Source organism: Magnolia sinica, chromosome 14, assembly GCF_029962835.1.
Source record: "Magnolia sinica isolate HGM2019 chromosome 14, MsV1, whole genome shotgun sequence".
Lineage (NCBI taxonomy): Eukaryota > Viridiplantae > Streptophyta > Magnoliopsida > Magnoliales > Magnoliaceae > Magnolia > Magnolia sinica.
In genome coordinates this window covers 59067501-59092518 of record NC_080586.1, presented here as the reverse complement: position 1 = coordinate 59092518, position 25018 = coordinate 59067501, and the positions used below count along the sequence as shown (strand labels likewise).

At 40.4% G+C, this 25018-nt stretch overlaps 1 protein-coding gene and 1 pseudogene across 1 annotated transcript in view; both read left to right on the top strand.

The window, feature by feature from the left end:
- The window catches only part of LOC131225846 (serine carboxypeptidase II-3-like), a 34781-nt gene extending 33290 nt beyond the window's left edge, over positions 1 to 1491 (top strand). The window contains exons 6-8 of the mRNA XM_058221442.1: positions 247 to 339; positions 563 to 668; positions 1179 to 1491. Of these exons, the coding sequence (XP_058077425.1) occupies positions 247 to 339; positions 563 to 668; positions 1179 to 1325 (346 nt within the window). The 3' untranslated portion in view covers positions 1326 to 1491. The remainder of the gene's footprint in view (positions 1 to 246; positions 340 to 562; positions 669 to 1178) is intronic.
- Positions 1492 to 1634: 143 nt separating this feature from the next.
- Positions 1635 to 18712, top strand: LOC131224984 (serine carboxypeptidase-like 29; annotated as a pseudogene).
- The last annotated feature ends 6306 nt before the right edge of the window (positions 18713 to 25018 follow it).

Here is a 25018-nt window from a genome sequence, read left to right as displayed (position 1 = left end):
CAATGTTCGGTTCTACCGTCCAGTTCACAGTTCAGTTCAATTCTACATAACCTATAACCAAGAATTGAACCGAACTAAGCGATTCTTTGATTTTTGGAACCGGAACTAAAACCAGTGCGCTTCAGAACCGGACCAAACCGTATGACCTGTCGGTTCCATTACGGTTTACCGGTTCCACCGGCTCCGTGTGCACCCTTATTCTTTCCTATTGTAAAATTCTCTACTAAAAAAATATAATAATTGCAGTGTTGTGTTATACCATTGGCGCGACAGCGCATCGACAGTCTTACCCCTCTTGAAGGAGTTCATGGCTAAGGGCATCCGCGTTTGGGTGTACAGGTAAGTGTTCATATGCGGGTGAAATAGGTCTCTTGATGAATCCCACCCAGGCTATTCAAAATCAAATTTTGAAGTGGCCGAGGCCCATCCAATTTAAAATCTCCGGCATGGCCCATCGGCAGCCCTACCTTTGAAATTTGATTTTGTGGTCTTCTTTATATTATAATCAAATTGAAAATTTGCAATTTGATTGAATTTGATTTTGTTGGAATTTGAAATGCAGTGGGGACACTGATGGGAGGGTTCCTGTTACTTCTACTAGATACTCTTTGAACGTGCTCAAACTTCCTGTGAAAACTCCATGGAGGCCTTGGTTGCTCAAAAGGGAGGTAAGCCCAATCACAGTTCTTACGTCTCACTGCATATTTCTCTTGATTAGAGGGTGACGATCCCAAACTTTCGTATTTTGGGCCCACTTAAATGGGCTTAGTCCATCTATTTGAATTGGAGGGCATGGTTGATTAAATGGTCCACAGCCATTGGAGAACAACCCAGAAAGAAATTCCTAAACCATTTCCACATTGAATGGGAAAAGGCTAAAGATTGGATGTCTTGCATTTTCTAATCTCACACACATGATCCTGTACATGTGGGAATATGGATCTGAATTCCATCTGATGGGTCCCACCATCAATTGGGTATGACCAAAAGTTTTCTGTAATAACTTGGTTTCTTTTTCTTTGCTTGATGATATATGCTTGAGTCGAGTCAACTCAGCTGAGTTGGGCTGAGTCTAAGCGACTCGGCAGAGTCAGGTCTTTTTTCTTTTCTTTTTTTAGTAATTAAAGAGCATAGTGTTGTGAAGTGAATAGGCTGATAAAAAGATGTAATTGTATCAGGTTGGTGGATACACGGTGGAGTACAAGGGAGACATAACACTAGTAACAGTGAGAGGGGCAGGTCATGAAGTTCCAAGCTACCAGCCCCCAAGAGCTCTGGCTCTTATCCAAAGCTTCCTTCTTGGAAAGCCTCTCCCTTCTTCATAATTTCTTTCTTAATGTTTTTTATTTTTTTCTTTTTATAGTAAAAAATCAGTAATAATTTGCTGATGATAACATTTAATATTTATATTTACTTTATTTATAGGATTAGAAAAATAAAACTGAATTTGGTCAGGCCTATGCTAATCTATCATTTCCATTGCTCATCCAATCCATACTCTTTTTTAATGCAAAGATGAATGGATTTGATTTTTATGTAGTTTATGAAATACAACTTTAGATGGTCTACTAAAGTAGACATGAGAATGCCTTGCTGATTAGAACCAATCAAAGGGCAGGTGTTAATGCAGATAGATGCATTCTTATGATCAGATTAGTTTGAGAAATGTGTTCAGTGTTTCTAAAATTGGAATAGATGCCAACCCATTTCATGGCAAGGGCAACCTGGCCAGTGCTTGCTTGATGTCTTCCGGGTGATCATATGACACCTTCAGGGACTCATTTGAAGGTACTTGAGCAAATGAGAGTTTCTGTAAATTGGGTTTTTTAAACCTGCTTTTGTAATTGGATTGGTATTTCAAATGCACAACACTTACTCAAAACGGGATTTAGGCCTCAACAAGCTAGTTTGAGGGGAGTCATTGGATACTTATTACAATGTGTGGTGATTGATATGTAGGCTATCAGAAATTGTACATGTTGTAAAATGTTGATTTTAAATATATTTTAATATTAAAATTCTATACATATTATATAAAGTATTTGCAAAAAAAAAAACTCATTTTTTGGTGTTTGGGGAATAGTCCCACGTTGGAAAAGAGGAAGGAAAAGTTTGGGTTTATATGAGAAAGGTGGAGTACCTTTATATTTTATATGCTTGGTCCGTGGTGTATCAGGTTTGCGTGTACTCGAACACCCGTGCTTGGCATGTGAGGCAGTGTGGCTGTAGAGGCGCTAGTGGCGCACTTTGCACTTCGCACATCCGTAGTGCAATAAAGAGATAATGCAAGTGGCTGGGATGAGTCTAGAGGTCTGAATGAGACCCATATGACTTATATAGAGCCTGGAAAAACTAGCCGTTGGAGTGAGGTATAACTCCTCATGCACATTAGGACAGACCATGCAGTAATTGCTTGTGGCTAGCCCAACAACTAGGAACGGCTAGCCAATGAGTCTAGACGGTCAGCATGTAGCAGCTGTTATACCACATGCACAACGGTCAGAAACTGCCAATAACGGCTAGTTTCTCACCAACAGTTAGAAACGGTCATATGAATAAAAGGCCATGGACCAAAACTTTCAGCCATCCTAACCTATATAAACAATGCCTAGATGGATTTACGATCCATGACCAACACACTCCAAGCATACTCATTCGAACCAATGAATAAAAGGCCATGGACCAAAACTTTCCGCCATCCTAACCTATATAAACAATGCCTAGATGGATTTACGATCCATGACCAATACACTCCAAGCATACTCATTCGAACCAAAGTGAGAATTACAAACAATGCACTCCAGCAAGACATCAAGGTTCATCCAAACCTTAGCCTGAAGAACAGACCAGTGTTCTGGTCTAAATTGGTTCATCTAAACCTTTGCTTAAAGAACAGACCAGTGTTGTGGTCTAATATTCCTTTTCTCTTTCTAATTATGAGAATTTTCTTTTATTTATTTCTGCCAGAAATTTGTGTATAAGAGTTCTATTGGTTGATCCTCGTATTTGCTGAATGCAAATCCACACCAGGCTCGTCGTATCCTAGAAGCTATTTGTCTAGAACCTTTCAACATAGTCAATCTATTTAAGTAGGGGCAAATAACGCTTTAAGGACAGCGTTCTCATATGTGCTTTAGTCTGTCCTGATTATTTTCGATTTACCTATTTATAAAAAATATTTTTCTGTATTAATTTTTTCAACAATCTTAAAGCGTTATTTTTAGATGGAAGCCGAAAGCGTATCATCCATCAAACTGATGAATTAAGATTTGATTCATCTTGATCGGTTCGATGGAATCAACTTTACAAGGTGGCAAGACAAGATCAAGTTTCTTCTGACGGCGTTAAAGATCTTTTACATCCTAGATCCAAATTTGCAACCGCTGCCTGAAGCTACTGATAAGGACACACCTGAAGTGATCGCTGCCTGCAACAAACGAATTGAAGATGAACTTCTATGCTGTGAAAATATTCTAAATGTGCTCTCCGACTGTCTGTATGATCTGTGCACACAAACATCATCTGCTAAAGAAATTTGGACCGCTCTGGAGTTCAAATACAAAGCTGAAGAAGAAGGTACCAACAAGTTCCTGATAGCCAGGTACTTTGACTATAACATGGTAGATAACAAACCGCCGCTGTCTCAAATTCAAGAATTGCAGCTAATAGTGAATAAAATCACGACCATTAAAATTGATCTTCCTGAGTCATTCTAAGTCGGGGCTATTATCGCAAAGTTGCTCCCGATATGAAAAGACTATAGAAAGAAGTTGATGCATAAGACTGAGGACTATACATTGGAACAAATCCAAAAGCATCTACAAATTGAGGAAAAATCCCGTAATCACAATAAAAAGAATGAAAATGGAAATTCTTCATCCAAAGTGCACGCAATAAAAAATACAAATAATAAGAATCTCGAGAAGGACGATTTCCTGAAACCCAATAAAGAAAAATTTAAGAAAAATCAAAAGAATAAGCTGAAAATTCAAGAAAACTTAAAATGAAAGTTCAAAGGCCCTTGTCATGTCTGTGGAAAAATTGGGCATTATGATCAAGTTTGCCGATATCACAAATCAAAAAAAAAAAAAAAAAAGCTAGTGCAGTAGAAGGCGATATAGTGGCAATGATCACTGAAGTGAACACAATCCAAGGAAAAGTTCCTAATTAGTGGTACGATACTGCTACTACCGTACATGTCTACTACGACAGATCAACCTTCAAAACTTATGAGGAATTGACCATTGGTCAAGAAGTCCAAATGGATAATGAAGTTAGATCGAAGATTGTTGGCAAAGGAACCATTGAACTGGTGTTTACTTTTGGGAAGAAAATGATTCTGACAAATGTATTGCATGTTCCAGACATGAGGCGAAACCTAGTTTCTGTGAATCTTCTTAGTAAACCTGAAATAAGGGTTGTTTACGAGTCAGGAAAACTGATTCTGTCCAAGAATGAGGACTTTGTCAGAAAGGGATATGCTTGTAATAGTATGATCAAGTTTTCTCTTAATGAAAGTAGCACTTCTGTATATATGGTTGAATCCGTTGAACTATGGCATGATAGACTAGCCCATATAGGATATAGTACCTTAAAATTCATGGCTAAGAATGATTTAATCTCATACACAGATAATAAAAATGATAAATGTGAAGTGTGCATACGATCCAAAATGACAAAAAAACCTTTTCCTAGTGTCATAAGATTATCCCAGATATTGAATCTTATGCACAGCGATATCTGTGAGTTAAATGACATTCTTACTCGTGGAGGAAGAATGTATTCTATAACCTTTATTGATAATTACTTTAGATATGTGTATGTATACCTATTAAAGAGCAAAGATGAAGCAATAAAAATGTTCAAAGTATATAAAGAAGAAGTAAAAAATAATTAAATTAGAAAATTAACATTCTCCGCAGCGATAGAGGGAGAAAATACTTTTCTAATGAATTCGCTGACTTCTGTGAAGAATATGGACTAACACACCAATGTACTGCACCATACACACCGCAACAAAATGGTATAGTAGAAATGAAGAATAGGACGGTAGCAGAGATGATCAACTCAATGCTAATACGAGTAAAGTTGTTACTTAATCTATGGGGTGAGGCACTGCTTACAACATGTCACATATGAAACAGAATTCTCTTTAAGAAGTATAAAACATCACCATATGAAACATGAAAAGGTAGAAAACCTAACATATGATATCTTAAAGTGTGGGGGTGTCTTGCATATTACAGAACTCCTGATCCAAAAGAAACCAAGTTAGGGCCCAGAGCTATTAAGTGCGCCTTCATAGGGTACGCATAAAATAGTAAAGCTTATAGACTCCTAGATCTAGAGTCTAACACCATTATGGAATCAAGGGACGTTGAGTTCTTTGAGAACTCACAATCCTCAGAGTCAAAGGATAATAAAGTCCAAACTCCTAATAGAGAACTAGTAAGTATAGCTCCACAGGTAGTGAAAGCTCCAAGTGAACCTCGTAGGAGTCAAAGGATAAGAGTAAAGAAGAGTCTAGACGATGATCATATAAACTCTCAGCGTATCTCTTTTCATCTTGTAGAAGGAGATAGAGATAATATTATATAAAAAAAAAATCCCTATAGTACTATAAAAGATTACCTTAAGACATATACTGAGGTTATGTCTTCTACAGACTCAGCTTTATGGAAAGAAGGTATTAATGATGAAATGAAATCTATAGTGTCAAATCAAACATGAGAACTAATTAACTTACCTCTAGGTTCTAAACCCATGGGTTGTAAGTGGGTATTTAAGAAGAAATATTACATTGATGGGATTATCTAAACCTTTAAAGTTATATTAGTAACTAAGGGTTTCAGACAAAAAGAATGGATATATTATTTTAACACATATTCTCCTGTAACTAGGATAACATCCATTAGGATTTTATTTACGCTAACTTTCATACATCATCTTCATATCCACCAAATGGATGTAAAGATTACATTCCTGAATAGTGACCTCAATGAGGAGGTATACATGGAACAACATGAAGGATTCGATCTACCAGGAAATGAGAATAAAGTTTGTAAAGTAATTAAATCTTTGTATGGATTAAAATGAGCACCAAAACAATAGCATAAGATGTTTGATTCAAAAATACTATCTCATGGTTTCATGCATAATTTAGCTGATAAATGCATATATTCTAAAGTTGATGGTAGTTGCATAATTATTATTTGTCTATCTGTTGATGACATGTTAATAATTAGTAATAAAATGGAATGTGTAACTGAAATAAAGAGGTTTTTATCTTCCGTATTCAAAATGAAGGATCTTGGAGATGTGGATACCATCCTAGGTATCAAAGTTAAAAAAACATAGTGGGGGTTATGTTTTGTGTCAATCTCTTTATATTGAGAAGATACTAAATAGGTTTAACCATCTAAATATAAAGGAAGCAAAAACCTCATTTGATCCAAGTATCAATTTGAAAGATAATAACAGAAGAGTAGTTACGCAACTAGAGTATGCGAATGCTATAAGAAGTCTTATGTATCATATACAATGCACTAGACTAGATATCGCATATGCTGTGAGTAAACTTAGTAGGTTTACTAGTAACCCTAGTGTGGTGTTAGGTTTTGGACTGTGGAATCACACAAATATGGATCTAGGATAGCAATCCAAGAGCATCAAGCAAGCACAAAGAGAACACAAAGATTTAACGTGGAAAACCCTTTCGAAAAAAAAACTATGGCACAAAGCGACAGAAATTCACTATGAAAGCATAAATTACAAAGAGAAAAGAATTACTCAATTCGAACAACCTCAAATCTCACCCTTGCTACACCCTTTGAAACCCTAGAATCCTTTCTAAAAATCCTTTGGAATACTTTAAAAAGTCTTAGCATGTTTTAGAATGGCCCTAGGAACTCTTATTTATAGATTAGGAAACCCTACTTTCACACTGACTTGGAATAGTCCGGAAACTGTTTCAAATTTATGTAGTCCGTGCACAAACTGCGTAACCTTAGGCTGGCCAAACGAGAGCTTGGGCTAACCGACCGTCCTTAGGTTGTCCGAATTTCCCGCAAATTCCAAAAGAATATATTGCTCGATTTTCAACCAAACTTTCTTAGACTAGCCGAATTCCCTTGATGTCATTGAGCCTATTTGACAAATTTAAGACATCTATCAACAACGTGTAGAAAACTGGAATGCTATCGGTAAAGTCCTTTGTTACTTAAAAGCAACCAAAGACTTAGGGCTATTTTACTCAGAATTTCTTACCGTATTGGAAGGATATACCGATGCGAGTTGGATATCGAGTGCAAGGGACAAAAAGCCTACTACAAGGTGGGTATTCACCCTAGGAGGTACAGTTATATCTTGGGGATCCAAGAAACAGACCTGCATAACACACTCAACTATGGAGTCTGAATTTATATCCTTGGCTGCAACAAGAAAAGAGGCTGAGTGACTTAGGGATCTTTTATTAGAAATCTCATTTTGTGTAAAGCCTATATCGGTTGTGTTACTACATTGTGATAGTAAAGCCACATTAACTAGAGCTTATATTTTTACTTATAATGGTAAGTATAAACATATTAGTCTACGACATGATTATTTGAGACAATTGATTCGAGATGGAATTATTGTTATTTCCTATGTGAAATCAAGTAATAACTTAGCTGACCATTTTACTAAACCTCTAACGAGAGAGGTAATAAAGACAACATCTAGAAAGATAGGGTTGAAATTGTCACGCCCCAAACTCGAAAACCAGGCTCACAGAATTCTCAATCACCAAATCCGGTGCTGACAGCCTCCGTAGTACCCCATTCTTAGCTCCCATACCCCAAATTCTAATCTTGGGATCCTACAAGGAGGATTTTTCAACGTACATTTATCTCATAAGAAGCATAACCACAATTTACCCAAATCACAAAGGCAACATCATCATTACATATCCATTAATATAAGCAGTTGAATATAATGCTGAAAGGAAAAATATACATATATCGAAAATCAAAGCTCTAGAAGACTGCTGCACACTCCAAGCTTAACGCTGCTGCGACCTAACGTCACCTACACGCATCTATCGTGCATAAGCTTATAGAAATCTTAGAGGGTGGTGTAAGTGTGTGCGCAAGGTAAGTGTCAAGTATGCAATATCAGAGCAATGCGGAAACATGACGGTAAGTCCATAATTACAATCAACTTTATCTAGGCTATGCGATGTAAAACATAATAAGCCAATATCATATACTAAAGAAATAATGTAGAACAACTATACAATGCGGAGTCATAGTAACCCAAATATCATATACTGAGGGTGCAATGCAATATGCAAACCTGACGGGTCCATGAATACCGTTAACCTCATCTAGGCTATATAAATGCAGAAACATGGCAACCCAAAATGCCATATGCTGCGGATATAATGTAATATGCGGTGTGAATGAAATGACCAAGCTGGAGTATGAAGGCAGGATGATAGTACATAGTATCGCAAGCTATGTGGTTCATCACAAGGGACTTCTATCCAAACTAGTCCCATACCTAAATTTGGATAACCGGACTCAATATGGTAAACTCTTGATCTTAAGTTAGTCGTGCGCCCCAACCAAAATCCTAACCATTGTGAAGGTACACAATAATTAGTTGCGCACCACCAGCCCAAGTGGATAGTGAATGAATGAATCAATCAAATGCAGAGTATGCAACTTCTGCTCAGTAAGTCCACATATCAGTATCGTACATCTCTGGGATCATCAACGGGGTCTAGTACACTCCAGGCTGACTACCGCCCCTGCCGGCCACGCAACCGAGCGAGTGAAAAAGATCTCACTACCCGCCTGCCAATATCGGCTCGACTCGTCGATAGCAGACCTATTTGTGAGCTAGTCAAACTTAGCTTAGCTTACAGCCACCTCACTCGAGCAGATAAGGCCACACCCCCTCCCAACCGACCACGACACAATAGGAAGAACGGCCTCTTGGTTTTTGGCACTTGGCGCTTATGTGTTGCACTCTATCTAGACGTTAGAGCATCCCCTAACCACGGGAGTTTAGGGACTTTCACCCACAGACATCCAAAGTGCCCATATACTTAAACCAAATATTTTTGGTGTCCCATCTGGCCATCCATGATATGTCCGTAGAGGCCGCAGCCCTGATGTCACTAGGGCGCCAAATGATCATGTCACAAAATGCGAGATGCATGAGTCATACCATCCAGCCATACATTAAACCTGCGTGTACCATGCCCTCATGTGGGGTAACTCCGTCTCTCGAGGAGTCCCATAAATAATCAGCCCAATGACACATATTATGTTCAATCACTCCTCACAACATGTATGTGAATGATGCATATGGGCATGTATCATGAAGTATACTAAGTATGATTATAATCACATACATTATGGTGGGCCTGTATAAGGCGGCCCATGGCCGGTAATAATGAATGAGTGGCGTGCACACAATCACATACACATAGTGGGTCTCACACATCACAATTGGGCTTCACACATACAAGGAGTTTCACACAATCACAATGGGTCTCATACAATCACAATGAGCCTCATATAATCATAATGGGCATCATACAATCACACAATGAGCCTCATACAATCGCGATGGGCCTCACATAGTCATAATAAGCCTCATACAATCACGATGTTATGCTAACACATACTTAGTGTCTATACCAATCATAGTCGTAATTAATAATCGGCTTATATATATGGCGAGGTTCATAGAAGGACAGCAAATCTAATCCATAACATGAGGATCGATCCTCAATAGTGGATATACCAAACCTGATACCACCGATCTTTCCATCTATGGTGACGATATTCTCTCCTCATATCAAGAATAGGCCTAGATGGCCTACTTTTATCAAGAATGGGCTTAAGAACAAGGAGTGGGCTTCCTTGCCCATTCTATCACGTATCAATCTGGGCTTCCTAAGGGCCCAATAAGCATAAGGTAGACCACATTCCCTATGGAAGGCTTGGTACGAACACAAGATAGGCTTCAAGGCTTGGGTGGTCCTACAGGATATGATGGAAAGCATCATTATCAAATGGGGGCCCAACGGATTGGGATAGCCTAATCAAAGGGAAAGATGGGTAATATAATCATCAATGGAGGCTCAGCGGTTTGGGTTAGCCCATTAAGGGGAGATGAGAATGGGCCTAACAACGGGCCCTAGGGAGAGTTATAATGTGGACATCTAACTATCATTACTCATACAACGTGGACATTTAACCATCATTGCTCCCAAGGCATGGCCTGTTTAATATCAACTAGGAACATGGATGGGCATCATTACACACATCTTGGTGGAATCACACATCACAATGGGCCTCATATACATCACCTTGGGCCTCACAAAAGGGCTTTATATACACCACATTGGGCCTCACTCATGGGCCTCATATAGATCACATTGGGCCTTATACTTGGGCCTCAAATACATCACAATGGGCCGCATCACATGTGTCTAATACACATTACAATGGGCCACATCACATGGGCCTCACTCATGGACCACATATACATCATAATGGGCCACATCCCATGGGTCTCATGTACATCACAATGGGCCTTAAAGACGGGCCGTATGCTCATTATAATGAGCCTCATATATGGGCCTCATATACATCTCAATGGGTCGCAACAATGGGCCTCATATACATCAAAATGGGTTACATCACATAGGCCTCATATACCTCAAGTGGGTTACATCACGTGGGCCTCATATACATCAAGTGGGCTACATTGCATACATCTTATTGGGCCGCATTTAAGGGTCACACAAACATCACATGAGCCGCACTTATGGGCCACACAAACATCACATTGGGCCTCACTCATGGCCACATAAACATCACATTGGGCCTCATCACATAGGCACAATGATCCTTATTACAAAGGCCCTACACATCACAAATAGGACCACACTAATGGCCAGCGGGGTTATAAATACATGCAGCAAAGGTGGGCCGCTTGCTGGACTTCTAGCCCACCTGCATGGGGACCAACTGGACTTCAGTGAATGGATGGCCTGGATAACATAAAAATATCTGGTGGGCCTCATAGCCCCTAACTAGGCTTCAACCAAACATCGCGGTGGACCCAAAGAAAATCAATGATAGACATCAGTCCCACTGTTTCCTGCGGTGTGGACCAATTGAGGTTTGGATCTGTCTCCCTCTCAGGCCCATAGCCTTAAATAATATGGAGGATTGGATGGATGGTTTAGATTAATGCATATCACGGTGGGTCCCAGTAGATGTGGGTCGTCCAGAAGGTGGGCCGACCCTATAAACCCACCCAAACCAGTGGGCCTAGGTGCTTAAAACACATACATTGCAGTTGGGCCTGCTGCCGTTAGACAGATCCTTGCTCCTGGGCCTGTCCAGACCTTGGGCCCAGTCCCAAAATGATATTTCAAGATGTACGGTGTGGATATAGAGCTCATACATCAAGGTGGGTCCCACATAGCACGTTGGGTCCAAGTAGATTGGATGGTTAGGATGCAACACATACCTCACAATCAAACCCACTATCCAAAGGTTTGGATGGTGTGGATCCGAAGTACATACATCAAGGTAGTCCCTACGTGGGACCCGCAGACGGACAGCATGGGTGAGACTCGTACGTCAGAGGTGGGTCCACACGTGTGGCCCACCTCAGCTTGAAATGAAGCTGATATTTGCTTTGTCCCTCCATCCAGACGGTCATTGGTTTGGATTTGCTGCTGCAACGGTGCAGCCCACATGTGCTGGATCTGGGCCATTGAAGAGGGACGGTGTGGATATAATACATGCCGCGTGATGGGGCCACAGAACTTACTAACGTCAACAACAGCTCAAGATGTTAGGGCCCACCGTCCCTTGGACGGTCTGGATACAACATTACATCATGGGGGGCCCCACTGAACTTGTTGACGTCAGTGGACAGCAGCAGCTGTTGCGTGGGGCTCACAACAGATGGACGGTGTGGCTATAGGCCACATGCAGAGAGGTGGGTTCCCACTATCCAAGGTTTGGACGGTGTGGATGAAACCCATACGTCACGTGGGGTCCACATGTGTGGGGCCCACGTTACTGGGCAGCATGGATAAAATACATATATCATGTGCGGGCCCCACAAAATTTGCTGACGTCAATACCACAGTTGTAATGCTATGTAATGCACACCAGCCAATCCGATCCCCACCGTTCAAGGTCTGGACGGTGTGGATGCAAGATACATACATCATGCGTAGGGTCCACGATTCCAGTCAGTGGATGGTATGGATCTCACACGTGCAAGATGGTGGGCCACGTGGATGGGATCCACGAACGGACAGCGTGAATAAGACACTTACACCCTGGTGGCCTCTCGTCCAAGCCCTGGACGGACAACCTGGATCTAAAGCACATACATCATTATGGTCCCCACACGGTGGCCAGTCATGGATGAAAGGCATACATCAAAGGTGGGTCCCACATACACATGCCCCCACTGATTTAAATCAAGCTGATATTGTGTTTTACCTACTCTTATCCAGGCATCCTGGACGTCCAGCGGATGGACGGCCTGGATGGAATACATCATCAAGGTGGTCCCATGTCTAGCAAATGGGCAGACGGTTTCGATGTCTGGGCAAATCAGGTGGGCCACACATCACTACAATAGAGAAAGAGAGAGAGAGAGAGAGAGAGAGAGAGAGAGAGGAAGAGACATGTGAAGGGGAGGGACCCCACCACTATGGGCCCTCCCTATACAATGGATACATCAAGTGGGTCCCACCACAAGTGGACCCACAAATAGAAATCAATAGTGGAAATCCCAAGATCACCCACCAATTCCGCTTCTTCTTGGCTCCTTAGACTCCTAAACTCCTTGACTTTCCCTTTGATGGAAGATGATGAAGGTTGGATGGCTAGGATGGGAGATTGGGTGGTAAGGAGTGGGCCACACTTGAGGTTCTCTCTCCCTGGAAGGCTTGGACGATTGCTCCCTTGGTAGTTTGGGAGTGAAGAGAGAAATGAGAGAGAGAGAGAGAGAGAGAGAGTGAGTGAGTGATGGATGGGAGAGAGGGATGGTGATGGGTGTAAGGAAGGGATGGGTGGAGAGAGAGAGAGAGAGAGAGATGACTTTTAATGGGAGAGGTATGGGTTGTCATGCCTTGTTGGTAAGAGAGGGATGGGTGTTTACTTGATTGATTGATGAGATTAATTTGATAGATTGTAGAGATTCTCTTCTCGAAATTTTCCACGCGCAACGTTTTCTCGAAATAAACGCGGGCCCACAACTCCTGGCCTGGGTATCGCATAGGTGCGCAAGACACAGCGTTGGAATCGCGGCGACTGCGTGATTGTTAGGGTACAAGTCTCAGATCGAGCCGACTCAGATATATGGGATGCAACTTAGGATCACGTGCAAATGCCGGTTATAGGTTGCGGTTTGCCGAAATTCGACAGGGAAGATTGCAAAAGTCTACAGAACGATACGATCTAGGATACGGGTCTTAGAGAAACTCTTCAACCAAAGTTCCATCGGTAATGGTAACCCAACCTAAAATCAGAAAATCTCTAATTTCGGGTTCAATGGGAAAAAAATAAGTTACTGATATGTGGAAAGTTTTCAGCACTAAAATTATATACGACATCATCCATAATAGATAAATGCTAAGTGTTACAAAAGAGGGTTGAGTCTTAAAACTCTTAATGAAATCCAGTCTAAAGGACAAGTTTCTTAATAGTAATGAAGACACTCAAAGGATTTCACCTATGTAGACGTAAAAATGGTGTCGTCTCTCATGAGAGTTGGAGTTTCTTTCGGGATCATTCATGAAATAGGATGAGTACAGGCCGCTAATTGTGCTGAGCAAGATCGTGGGAACTCTAATATACACAAAAATAAATATGTGTGTAGTTTATCCGACTCTGTTATATAGGAATAAATGGTTCAACGTTGTAGCTACCAGTAATTTCGATAGAGCTTTAAGATACTTACATTAAGGAAAGATTCAAATTGAAAGATATCTTTTTTTATCCATATAAGTTGTTTCTATTCTGGCAGATATTTTCCAAAAAATATATTTTAAAATCAAATGAGGGATTGTTGTAAAATGTTGATTTTAAATACATTTTATATTAAAAATATATACATATTATATAAAGTATTTGCAAAAAACTAATTTTTTTTATGTTTTGGGAATAGTCCCACGTTGGAAAAGTGGAAGGAAAATTTTGGGTTTATATGAGAAAGGTGGAGTACCTTTATGTTGTTTTATATACTTGGTCCGTGGTGTATTGGGCTTACGTGTTCTAGTGCGAAATACCAGATTTTGCTAAGTGATAATTATATCGATGTGCTTGGTTTGAGCTTGGTTTAAGCTTGAAATACTGGATTTTTAGCCAAGTATAATGTGCTCTAACTATCACAACGAACTACCACCACTTTTTACTTAAATTTCAATTCTTCTAATAAACTCCTCAACTAAATAGTCTTTTTGCATGATTGAGTAGCTGACATGTACTCTGCTTCTACAATAGATACTACAAGAAAAATGACCTATAGCGGCAAATAACATCTTCCACCACAATAAATAACATATAATAGCGGAAAGAACCAGTCTCCCACTGTAGGGAATAATCCAGACCAATGGCGGTCGTCACTAGCAGCGGATTTTGTTTTCCACTTTTATACACTATAAACCGAGAACTTTTTGGACATTTATATAGTGGCAGATATATAATACACCATATTTCCTCATTCAGAGCCCACCAGGTGGCATGTTTCGGTTTTCTCTAAGTACTAGGTTCTTTAGTGGAGGATAATTATATCCTCTATTGTAAAAATTACCGCCATTTTCCACCACGAGCAGCTTCATTCTCGCCATTTGTTTAGCTATATAATGGTAGATAGTTTTCATCCGCTGTTATATGATTCCTACATCGGCAGATGAATATATCTGCCACTATATCCTTATTTAAAGACCCATCAGATGGCGCATTCCGAACTTTTTAAAGAAAAAAAATGTATCACAGTATGGAACTTCAACACACTTCAAGACTAGAGTGCGCCTCAACATGTTAAGAGTAAAAGGTTCAAAATATTTTCAAGAAAAAGATCAATTGTATGCCAACCTACAGGTAAATACGACCTTAGAAAAGACCCTAAGATAAAGTGCAATATTATGGTTTTTCAAACTTTAACTTGTAGCTAATTTTACTGGAAAAATCAAGGGTGTTCAGCTAGCCCAACCATATCTTCGGCCAGCCGAACCATCTCGAGTCAGCCCGAGATCAGCCTAGGTCAAGTTTCCAGCAACTAAAATTCTTTATATTTCATGGACCTTCTCCCTGCCCGACCCTGCCTTCAGCGAGCCTGAGGTCAACTCAAGTCAAGTTTACAACGATGCATATTTTCTGATTTCTAGAATCTTAAGCTAGTCGAACCCGTATCCGGCCCGCCAAAGATTTGTTCAGGCTAGCCTAAGTTTTAATAAAATTAAATCCCGTTAAACCTGATAGCCATTGGAACAGTATCATGGAAATCGGATCGGCCGAAGGGATTTAATTGTAAATGGAATGTGCAAAAAATAATCAGAATGATAGATGATAGTAACCATCTAACCTGCATATTGAATCCAGACCATTCAATTTTTTAAACCTCTAACCATCCGTTTTAATGGATAAGATTGCTTGATCAGCGTGACACTTAACTAGGCAATCCATCCACAATCTGGATGGCGATGATCACCATACATGTGCCAATAAACGGATCATAATCAATGATAATCTTGTTTGAGTAGATTTCTGCTGTGAGTTTGATATACTTTGTGTGGCATTTGCATGCAGGTATTGAAATACGATCCATGCACAGATTACTACGTGGATGCATATCTGAATTGAAGTCCAAACTGCCCTTCATGCTAATGTCACTAAACTTGATCATCCATGGTCAGCCTGTAGGTATGAACGAAATATGTGCCAGTTTGGCTCACGTGCGTTACATCCCTGCCATACATTGAGATGGGATGCAATATAAGTCATGCCTCACCCGAGGAGAGGGATGAAATGGGCCCATTGCATCAGCCCATTATATAATCATCTATGTCAGGCCCGACCCACCAACCAAGTACTGATTCTTGAGATCATCTCCCCTCATGTTAATAGTGTTAAACATCTCAAGCCTGAAACTAATGATCAGATCCAATGTAGATGCAGCCCAAATCTAACCTGAAATGAGCCCTACCCACAGATCTTAAGGAATCAATAGCCCTGACTGAAATGGGCCAAGGCTCGTCCAAAACCAGCAGATTAGATACCTATGACCTCCTAGATAAGCATCTAGGCCGAAGCCCAGGCCTGAAAGCTAGTCAAGTACCTGCCTATTAGTAGGCAGGTCAGGACTGAAATGAAAGGAAATTACCTGATTAGATCAGGCCCATAAAGAAGCCCATTTCAAACGTATCAAGAATACGATGTGATTTTTTCAGTCATGACCCATTTAAGATGATGCAGATGAGGCCCACCAGATCATTCATATATTAGACGCTACAATTAGTTTTCTTTTCTTTTTTGCATCCATACAATGAAAACCATATTCTTTCTTAGGGGTTCATGCAGTTCAGTTCGGTCGGGTTCTAGGGTGAAACCGGAACTGAACCATTCCCAACGGTTCCAGGAAAAACAAAACCGGAACCAGAACTGGACCGTTTGCACCCTATAACTGAATTGGAACCGGACTGTAGAAAACCCTTTCGGTTCCTGTTCAGTTCTACGATTATGGCTTTTTATAATCCGGTCCAATTGCATGGTTCGTTATTATAATCCAGTCCAATTGCATGGCTTTTTTTATAATCTAGTTCAATTGTACGGTTCTTGAAAGACAGAAACAGGCCATGAAAGACGGCGAGAATAAAGAAAGATTAATGTTTTTTTAAAATTAATATTTATTGACTGAGGGGTATGATTCCAGGTTCATATCCAGTGTTCGATTCTATGGTCCAGTTCACGGTTCGGTTCAATTCTACAGAACGTATAACCAAGAACTAAACCGAACTAAGCGATTCTTTGATTTTTGGAACTGGAACTAGAACCAATACGCTTCAGAACCGGACCAAACCGTATGATCTGTTGGTTCCAGTACGGTTTACTAGTTCCACCAGTTCCGTGTGCACCCCTATTCTTTCCTATTGTAAAATTCTCTACTAACGAAAGTATAATAACTGCAGTGTTGTGTTACACCATTGGCACGACAGCCCATCAACAGTCTTACCCCTCTTGAAGGAGTTCATGGCTAAGGGCATCCGCGTTTGGGTGTACAGGTAAGTATTCATATGCGGGTGAAATAGGTCTCTTGACGAATCACACCCAGGCTATTCAAAATCAAATTTTGAAGTGACCCCAGGCCAAGCCAATTTAAAATCTCCGGCTTGGCCCATCAGCAGTCCTACCTTTGAAATTTGATTTTGTGGTCTTCTTTATATTATAATCAATTTGAAAATTTGTAATTTGATTGAATTTGATTTTGTTGGAATTTGAAATTCAGTGGGGACACTGATGGGAAGGTTCCTGTTACTTCTACTAGATACTCTTTGAATGTGCTCAAATTTCCTGTGAAGAGTTCATGGGGGCCTTAGTTACTCAAAAGGGAGGTAAGCCCAATCATAGTTCTTACTTCTTACTGCATATTTCTCTTGATTAGAGGGTGACGATCCCAAAGTTTTGCATTTCGGGCCCACTTATATGGGCTTAGTCCATCTATTTGAATGGGAGGGCATGGTTGATTAAATGGTCCCCACAGCCATTGGAGAACACTACCCGGAAAGAAATTCCTAAACCATTTCCACATTGAATGGGAAAAGGCTAAAGATTAGACGTCTAGCATTTTCTACCCTCACACACATGATCCCATACATGTGGGAAAATGGATCTGAATTCCATCTGATGGATCCCACCATCAATTGGGTATGAGCAAATGTTTTCTGTAATGACATGGTTTCTTTTTTTTTCTTTTTTTCTTTTTTAAAGTTTTTCTTAGCTTGATGATATATGCTTGAGTCGAGTAAACTCAGCTGAGTTGGGATGAGTCTAAGCGACTCGGCAGAGTTGGGTCCCTTTTTTTTTTAGTAATTAAAAAGTAGAGTGTTGTGAAGTGAAAAGGCTGATAAAAAGATGTAATTGTATCAGGTTGGTGGATACACGGTGGAGTACAAGGGAGACATAACACTAGTAACAGTGAGAGGGGCAGGTCATGAAGTTCCAAGCTACCAGCCCCCTAGAGCTTTGGCTCTCATCCAAAGCTTCCTTCTTGGAAAGCCTCTCCCTTCTTCATAATTTCTTTCTTAATCTTTTTTCTTTTTTTCTTTTTATAGTAGAAAATCAGTAATAATTTGCTGGTGATAGCACATTCAATATTTATATTTACTTCATTTATAGGATTAAAAAAAAAAAAACTGAATTTGGTCAGGCCTATGCTTATCTACCATTTCCATTGCTCATCCAATTCATACTCTTTTTTTTATATGCAAAGATGAATGGATTTGATTTTTTATATGGTTTATGAAATACAACTTTAGATGGTCTACTAAAGTAGACATGAGAATGCCTTGCTGATTAGAACCAATCAAAGGGCAGGTGTTAATGCAGATGGAATGCATTCTTATGATCAGATTAGTTTGAGATATTTTAGCAGTGTTTCAAAAATTGGAATACATGCTGATGTAGAGCGGGTCACGGACAGTTTCATGGCTAAAATGGATCAGAAAAGGCCTGGTCAACAACAGAAGTGATCTAGACCGTCAGACCTTAAATCGAGTGCATCTCGTAATCCAGAATGAGTTGTTCAACCTACCATATATAAATTTGCAAAATACCATCACATCAATGGTCAAAATCCTATTTTATCTTCATTTTTACTATTTATATTAAGTTTTAGTTTGAGTATAACTCTTCATCATTTGGGCTTTAGGAGTTGCACCCAACATGAAAAGTGTTTAGAATAATTAGGAGAACATCATGGTATGGCTAAATAGGACACTTACTATTTTTGGCTGAAAACCATGCACACTAGTAGACATCACGACCATCTATAAATAGTAAGTTTACTATTTATAGTAAGTTGTGATTTCTAGGAGTCTTAGTTGTAGTTTGATTCCGAAACTCCTCCTATGGCTTAGTATCCCTATTTAAAGGGTTATGAACTCATTTATTTCAATCATCAATCAAATTAAGAATTTTATAAAATTTATTTTCTATTTTCCTTGCTTTTTTTCTTGTGGATTTGAGAAGTCTCCGTGAGAAATTCAGAGAAGTTCCATGGATTCGGAGTAGTTATCCTTGAAGAAGACGGTGATAGACCTCATCACGTTCATCCCTATGTCAGATGCCAACCCATTTCATGGCCTGGGCAACCTGGCCAGTGCTTGCTTAATGCCTTCCTAGTCTTATAACACTTTCAAGGACTCATTTGAAGGTACTTAAGCAAATGGGAGTTTCTGTAAATTTGATTTTTTAAACCTGCTTTTGTAGTTAGATTGGTATTTCGAATGCATAACACTGGCTCAAAATGGGATTTAAGCCTCAACAAGCTAATTTGAAGGGAGTCATTTTATACTTATAACAATGTGTGGTGATTGATATGCAGGCTATCAAAAATTGTACATGTGCAGGCATATATGAGCACACTGTTACTAAGTGTCATTGATATGCAGGTGCTCAGAAACTATACATGTGGCATGAGCCCACTGTCAATAAGCATCACTGTACGTCCAAGTTAACTGATTCTAACCTCTAATAAAATAAGAACATTAAATATAGTTCATTTTTAACCATCCAATGAATGTCCATTGATCCAATAGTTAGACAAGTGTAAATTTTGGCTCATCATCAACCGTCATATGAGTGTAATTTGGGGTGATGCACATCACATCACCATATTTCTAAGTTTCTCCTAGATACCCGTGTATCATCTTTTAGGGCAACGTTTGCAGATTCGACCCACTAACACTTGTCCAAATATGTAATACATGTGAGATCTTTTTGTTGTGGAAAAACTCTCGCATGAGATTAATGTACGCAAGGCCAAAAAAAAATTTTTAAAAATGGCTAAATAAAAAGCTTAAATGGCCAAATAAAAACAAGAGATGAGAGGTACAAACATATTTGTGGTTCGACAACATGCGTACTCTATGAGGCAGCAAAATAGAGCTTCTGTTTTTTACCAGAAACAAGATCAACGAAAAAAAATAAAGCTTACCTCTTTCACACCCATATAAGGAATACCCCATAATATGAGCTAATGGACCAGTGTACCTCTTTCTAACTATAACCTTCTATATATAGACCACGTAAGAGAGGAAAGAGTAATAAGCCAAAATATTAGAGAAATTGAACTTTAACATATATATGTACATATGTATTAAAAGGAAGAAGAAGACATCTCTACGTCAGTAGTTGACGTAACATTCTCCCACTTGAAAACTAGTTTCTCTAATAATATAAAAAATACTCTCAATAACAACTACCCAAATGTCACTAATCGCTAGGTAATAACAAGCCCAAGAGAAGTCAAACAAAATTCTCCATTACCTAGGCTTCGTCAGAATGCCTGCTATGTTGTCGTCAGTATGAATCTTCTACAATGAAATCTAACTATCTTCCACCACATCACAAGCTAAGTGATAATTATATCGATGTGCTTGGTTTAAGCTTGAAATACTGGATTTTTAGCCAAGTATAATGTGCTCTAACTATCACAACAAATTACCACCACTTTTTACTTAAATTTCAATTCTTCTAGTAACCTCCTCAACCAAAGAGTCTTTTTGCATGATTGAGTAGCTGACATGTACTCTGCTTCTACAATAGATACTACAAGAAAAATGACCTATAGCGGCAAATAACATCTTCCACCACAATAAATAACATATAATAGCGGAAAGAACCAGTCTACCATTGTAGGGAATAATCCAGACCAATGGCGGTCGTCACTAGCAGCGGATTATATTTTCCACTTTTATACACCATAATTCTACCACCGAGAAATTTTCAGACATTTATATAATGGCGGATACATAATACACCGTATTCCCTCATTTAAAGCCCGCCAGGTGGCGCGTTTCGATATTTTCTAAGTACTAAGTTCTTTAGTGGAGGATAATTATATCCTCTATTGTAAAAATTACCACCATTTTCCACCATCACCAGCTTCATTCCCACCATTTATTTAGCTAGATAATGGCGGATAGTTTTCATCCGTTGTTATATGATTCCTGCATCGGCAGATGAATATATCTGCCACCATGTCCTTATTCAGGGACTTGTCAGATGGCGCACTCCGAACTTTTTAAAGAAAAAAATGTATGATGGTATGGAACTTCAGCACACTCCATGACTACAGCGTGACTCAACATGTTAAGAGTAGAATGCTCAAAATATTTTCAAGAAAAAGATCAATTGTATACCAACCTACAGGTAAATATGACCTTAGAAAATACCCAAAGATAAAGTACAACATTATGGTTTTTCAAACTTTAACTAATAGCTAATTTTACTAGAAAAATCAAGGGTGTTCAACCAACTAAACCATCTCGGGTCAGCCCGAGATCAGCCTAGGTCAAGTTTTCATCAAATAAAATTCTTTATATCTCATGGACCTTCCCTCACCCCGACCCTGCCTTCGGCCAACCCCAGGTCAACTCAAGTCAAGTTTACAACAATGCATATTTTTTAATTTCTAAAATGTTAAGCTAGTCGAACCCCGTCTCCGACCAGCTAGAGATTTGTTTGGGCTAGCCTAATTTTTAATAAAATCAAATCCCGTGAAATTTGATAGCTGTTGAAACAATATCGTGGAAATCCGGTTAGCAAAAGGGATTCTTAGGTTGACTGAAGATCCAAATTTTTTGCTATAAATAAAGACCATTTCTCATTGTTTAACACACGAAAATCAGAGAGAAATCTTCCACAAACAAAAGAGAGAGTCTCATCTTTTACAAGCTATTTGCTTTTTTTTAACACGCACACACACACACACTGTAAGACCCGTGTCCTGTTCGTACCGTTCCGTTGGCTTCCGCGGTCCTTCCAATCTAATTTCGGCAACCTTCGCACCGTATCCGACGTTTGCGCGCGATCCTAAACCAGGTCCTGCATACCGAAGTCGGTTCAAACTGAAACCTTTATCATAGCGACCACGTCGTTGTCGCGAATCTAACGCCGCGACTCGCACACTGAACCGATACCCAGGCCAGCGTTTGTTTCGAAGAAACGCTGCGCGTTGTGAATATTGAAGGAATCTCTACGATATGTCCCATCAATCAATCAATCAATCAATCAAGTACACTCCATACCTCAAGTACAAGTCAAGTACAACCACCCCACTCCTCCTTTCCCCATAAGTCAAACCTCTCTCTCCCTCACCATCCCTCTTTTACCCATTTTTCAAACCAACCCATACTTTATTAATTACACCCACCACTCCACCCATCCCTTCATCCATTAATTCTTTATTTCCCCTTATTTCTTAAAAACTCTCTCCCAAGCAACAACACTCACACGTCCAAGCTCTCTCCCTCCCAAATGTCAAGTGTGGCCCACTTTCCCTACTCTCTCATCTCAACCGTTGATTCATCATGTACAACCATCAAAAGAGAAGATAAGGAGCCTAAAAGACCAAGGAAGCAAGGAGAAGGCCTAGAGGTGGGTGATCCACTGTTGATTTCAACTTTTGGGCCCACTTGTTGGTGGGACCCATTATGATGTATGTATTGTGTTCATGAGGGGCCCATAATGGCGGGGCCCCCCTCTATCTCACCGTATCTCTCTCTCTCTCTTCCTCTCTCTCTCTTTCTTTGCATAATGGTGATGATGAATGGGTGTGTGACCCATCTGTTATGTGTGTCCCACCATGAAGTTTAAATTTTATCCATTCCATTCACCTTCATGTGGGACCCACCTAACGGATGTGTTGGATCTACACCATCCAGCCCATTAGCGGGCCCGGATGGAAGGGAGAATGCAAGTATCAGGTGATCCAAACCGGTGGGCCACGTACGTGTGGGACCCACCATGATGCCCCGTTTGTCCATGCCGTCCAACGTCTCTGGACGCTGGACGTGCTAAGGGAGTGGCTGCTTGGAGGGCGTGTACTGGCAGGGTGTGTACTTGCAAGCTTTAAAATATATATATATATATACACTTTTGGAGTGGGCTACTCATGCAAGCCCCAGCTTGATGCATGTGCCTAATCCAAGCTGTCCATTTTCTTCCTCAGATCATTTTAGGCATTCGGCCGAAAAATAAATAGAATCTGAGTTCCTAGCGGCCCATAACATTGAGAATAACAATGTTTGCCATTGAAATACACCTCGATGCTTATGGACACCGAAATATACCCAATATTGGGCTTGATAGGTGTGTATGGGGATATGGAGACCAATGGGGGAGGTCCGATTTTCCTGATGCGGGCCCCACCTATGTAAAACCTTAGGAAAACCTCAAATCAAAAAGAAAAAAAATATATATGAGAACGCAGCGCTGACGCTGCTGCTGCAGACGCAGGCAGTGCCTGCGCCTGATGGACAGGCAGTTTGGGCTAACCCTCACAGCCCAGCTGTGGGCCCCTACCATGATCCATTTCGACCATCTACACCATGCATTTGATGGGTCCCCTCGGTCTGGGTGGCTGCCCCAAAAATCAACTGTATACGGAACTCAGGTGGGCCACACCATTTAAAATCATGTGAAGACATGCCTAAACATATAAAAGCACTTGGTGGGGCCTACATGAAATTTAGATGTGGCTGAAACTTTGTCTGAACTCTCAGTTAAGTGGGACACACATAATGGGTGGACTGGATTGGCGAACCACATTACAGTGGACCCCTAACTGTGACCCTATGAACAGTTTAGGTGGCAAATAAGCATCCCAGTGCGCCCCCGTTTTCCCCAGGTCCGCGTGACCTTTTAAACAGGTTGAATGTCAGATAAATATCACGGTGGGCCCCCGTATACGTTGGATGGCAAATACATATCACGGTAGGCCCATGTCCACGTGACCATATGAACAGATTTGATGGAAAATAAATATCACAGTGGGCCCTACCAAGGTCCACGTGACCTTATGAACAGATTGGATGATAATGAACATTAAGGTGGGCCCCCTGGTCCACGTGACCTTACCAATAGGTCAGATGATAAATAAATATTATAGTGGGCCCTAAGCCCATGTGATCTTATGAACAGTTTGGTTGGAAAACAAACATTACAGTGGCCCCAGGGTCTGGGTGACCTTATCCACATATTGGATGGAAAATAAACGTTTATGGTGGGCCCACACGGGACCCACTAATGTGTGTTTTGTATTCACACTGTTCATTTATCTTGTGGGGTCCACCCTATTTATGTGCCCCAAATATGGGCCACCCTAATAAGCCCACCGTGATGAGTGTGTCGGACCTTCTGTCCTTCTAATTTTACCAATCATGGGCTGCCATATGAGGCCCATGTGACTAGGCCTATTTTGATGTATTTATGGGCCGTCCATTGAGGCCCACTTTGATTTGTATAAGGCCATTAGTTGAGGCCCATCTTAATGTATTCATGGTCGCCCACTAAGGCCCACTTTGATATATATGAGACCATGGTTTGAGGCCCATATGATGGGGCTCACCTGCTTGAATCTGTGGCCCATGGGCAAGGCCCATTGTGTTATGTATAAGGCCCATTGTAATATATTTGGAACCCGTGAGCAGAACCCATCTCATATGTCCCACCCTAACCGTTCAGGTCATATAGGGCCAGCCTCGATGTACGTTTTACTCACACTGTCCGTGGGATGTGTGACCCACTAGATGTATGCATTCTATATCCACATTAACCATTTGGTGGGGCCCATCTGCTGCATGTGCAGGGCCTACCTATTGTGCATTTGTGCGGCACATTGATGCAACCCACTTGATGTGCATGAGCCCCAATAGTGCGGCTTATTGATGCAAGGCCCGTTTTGTTATGTTAGAGGCCCACGGTTG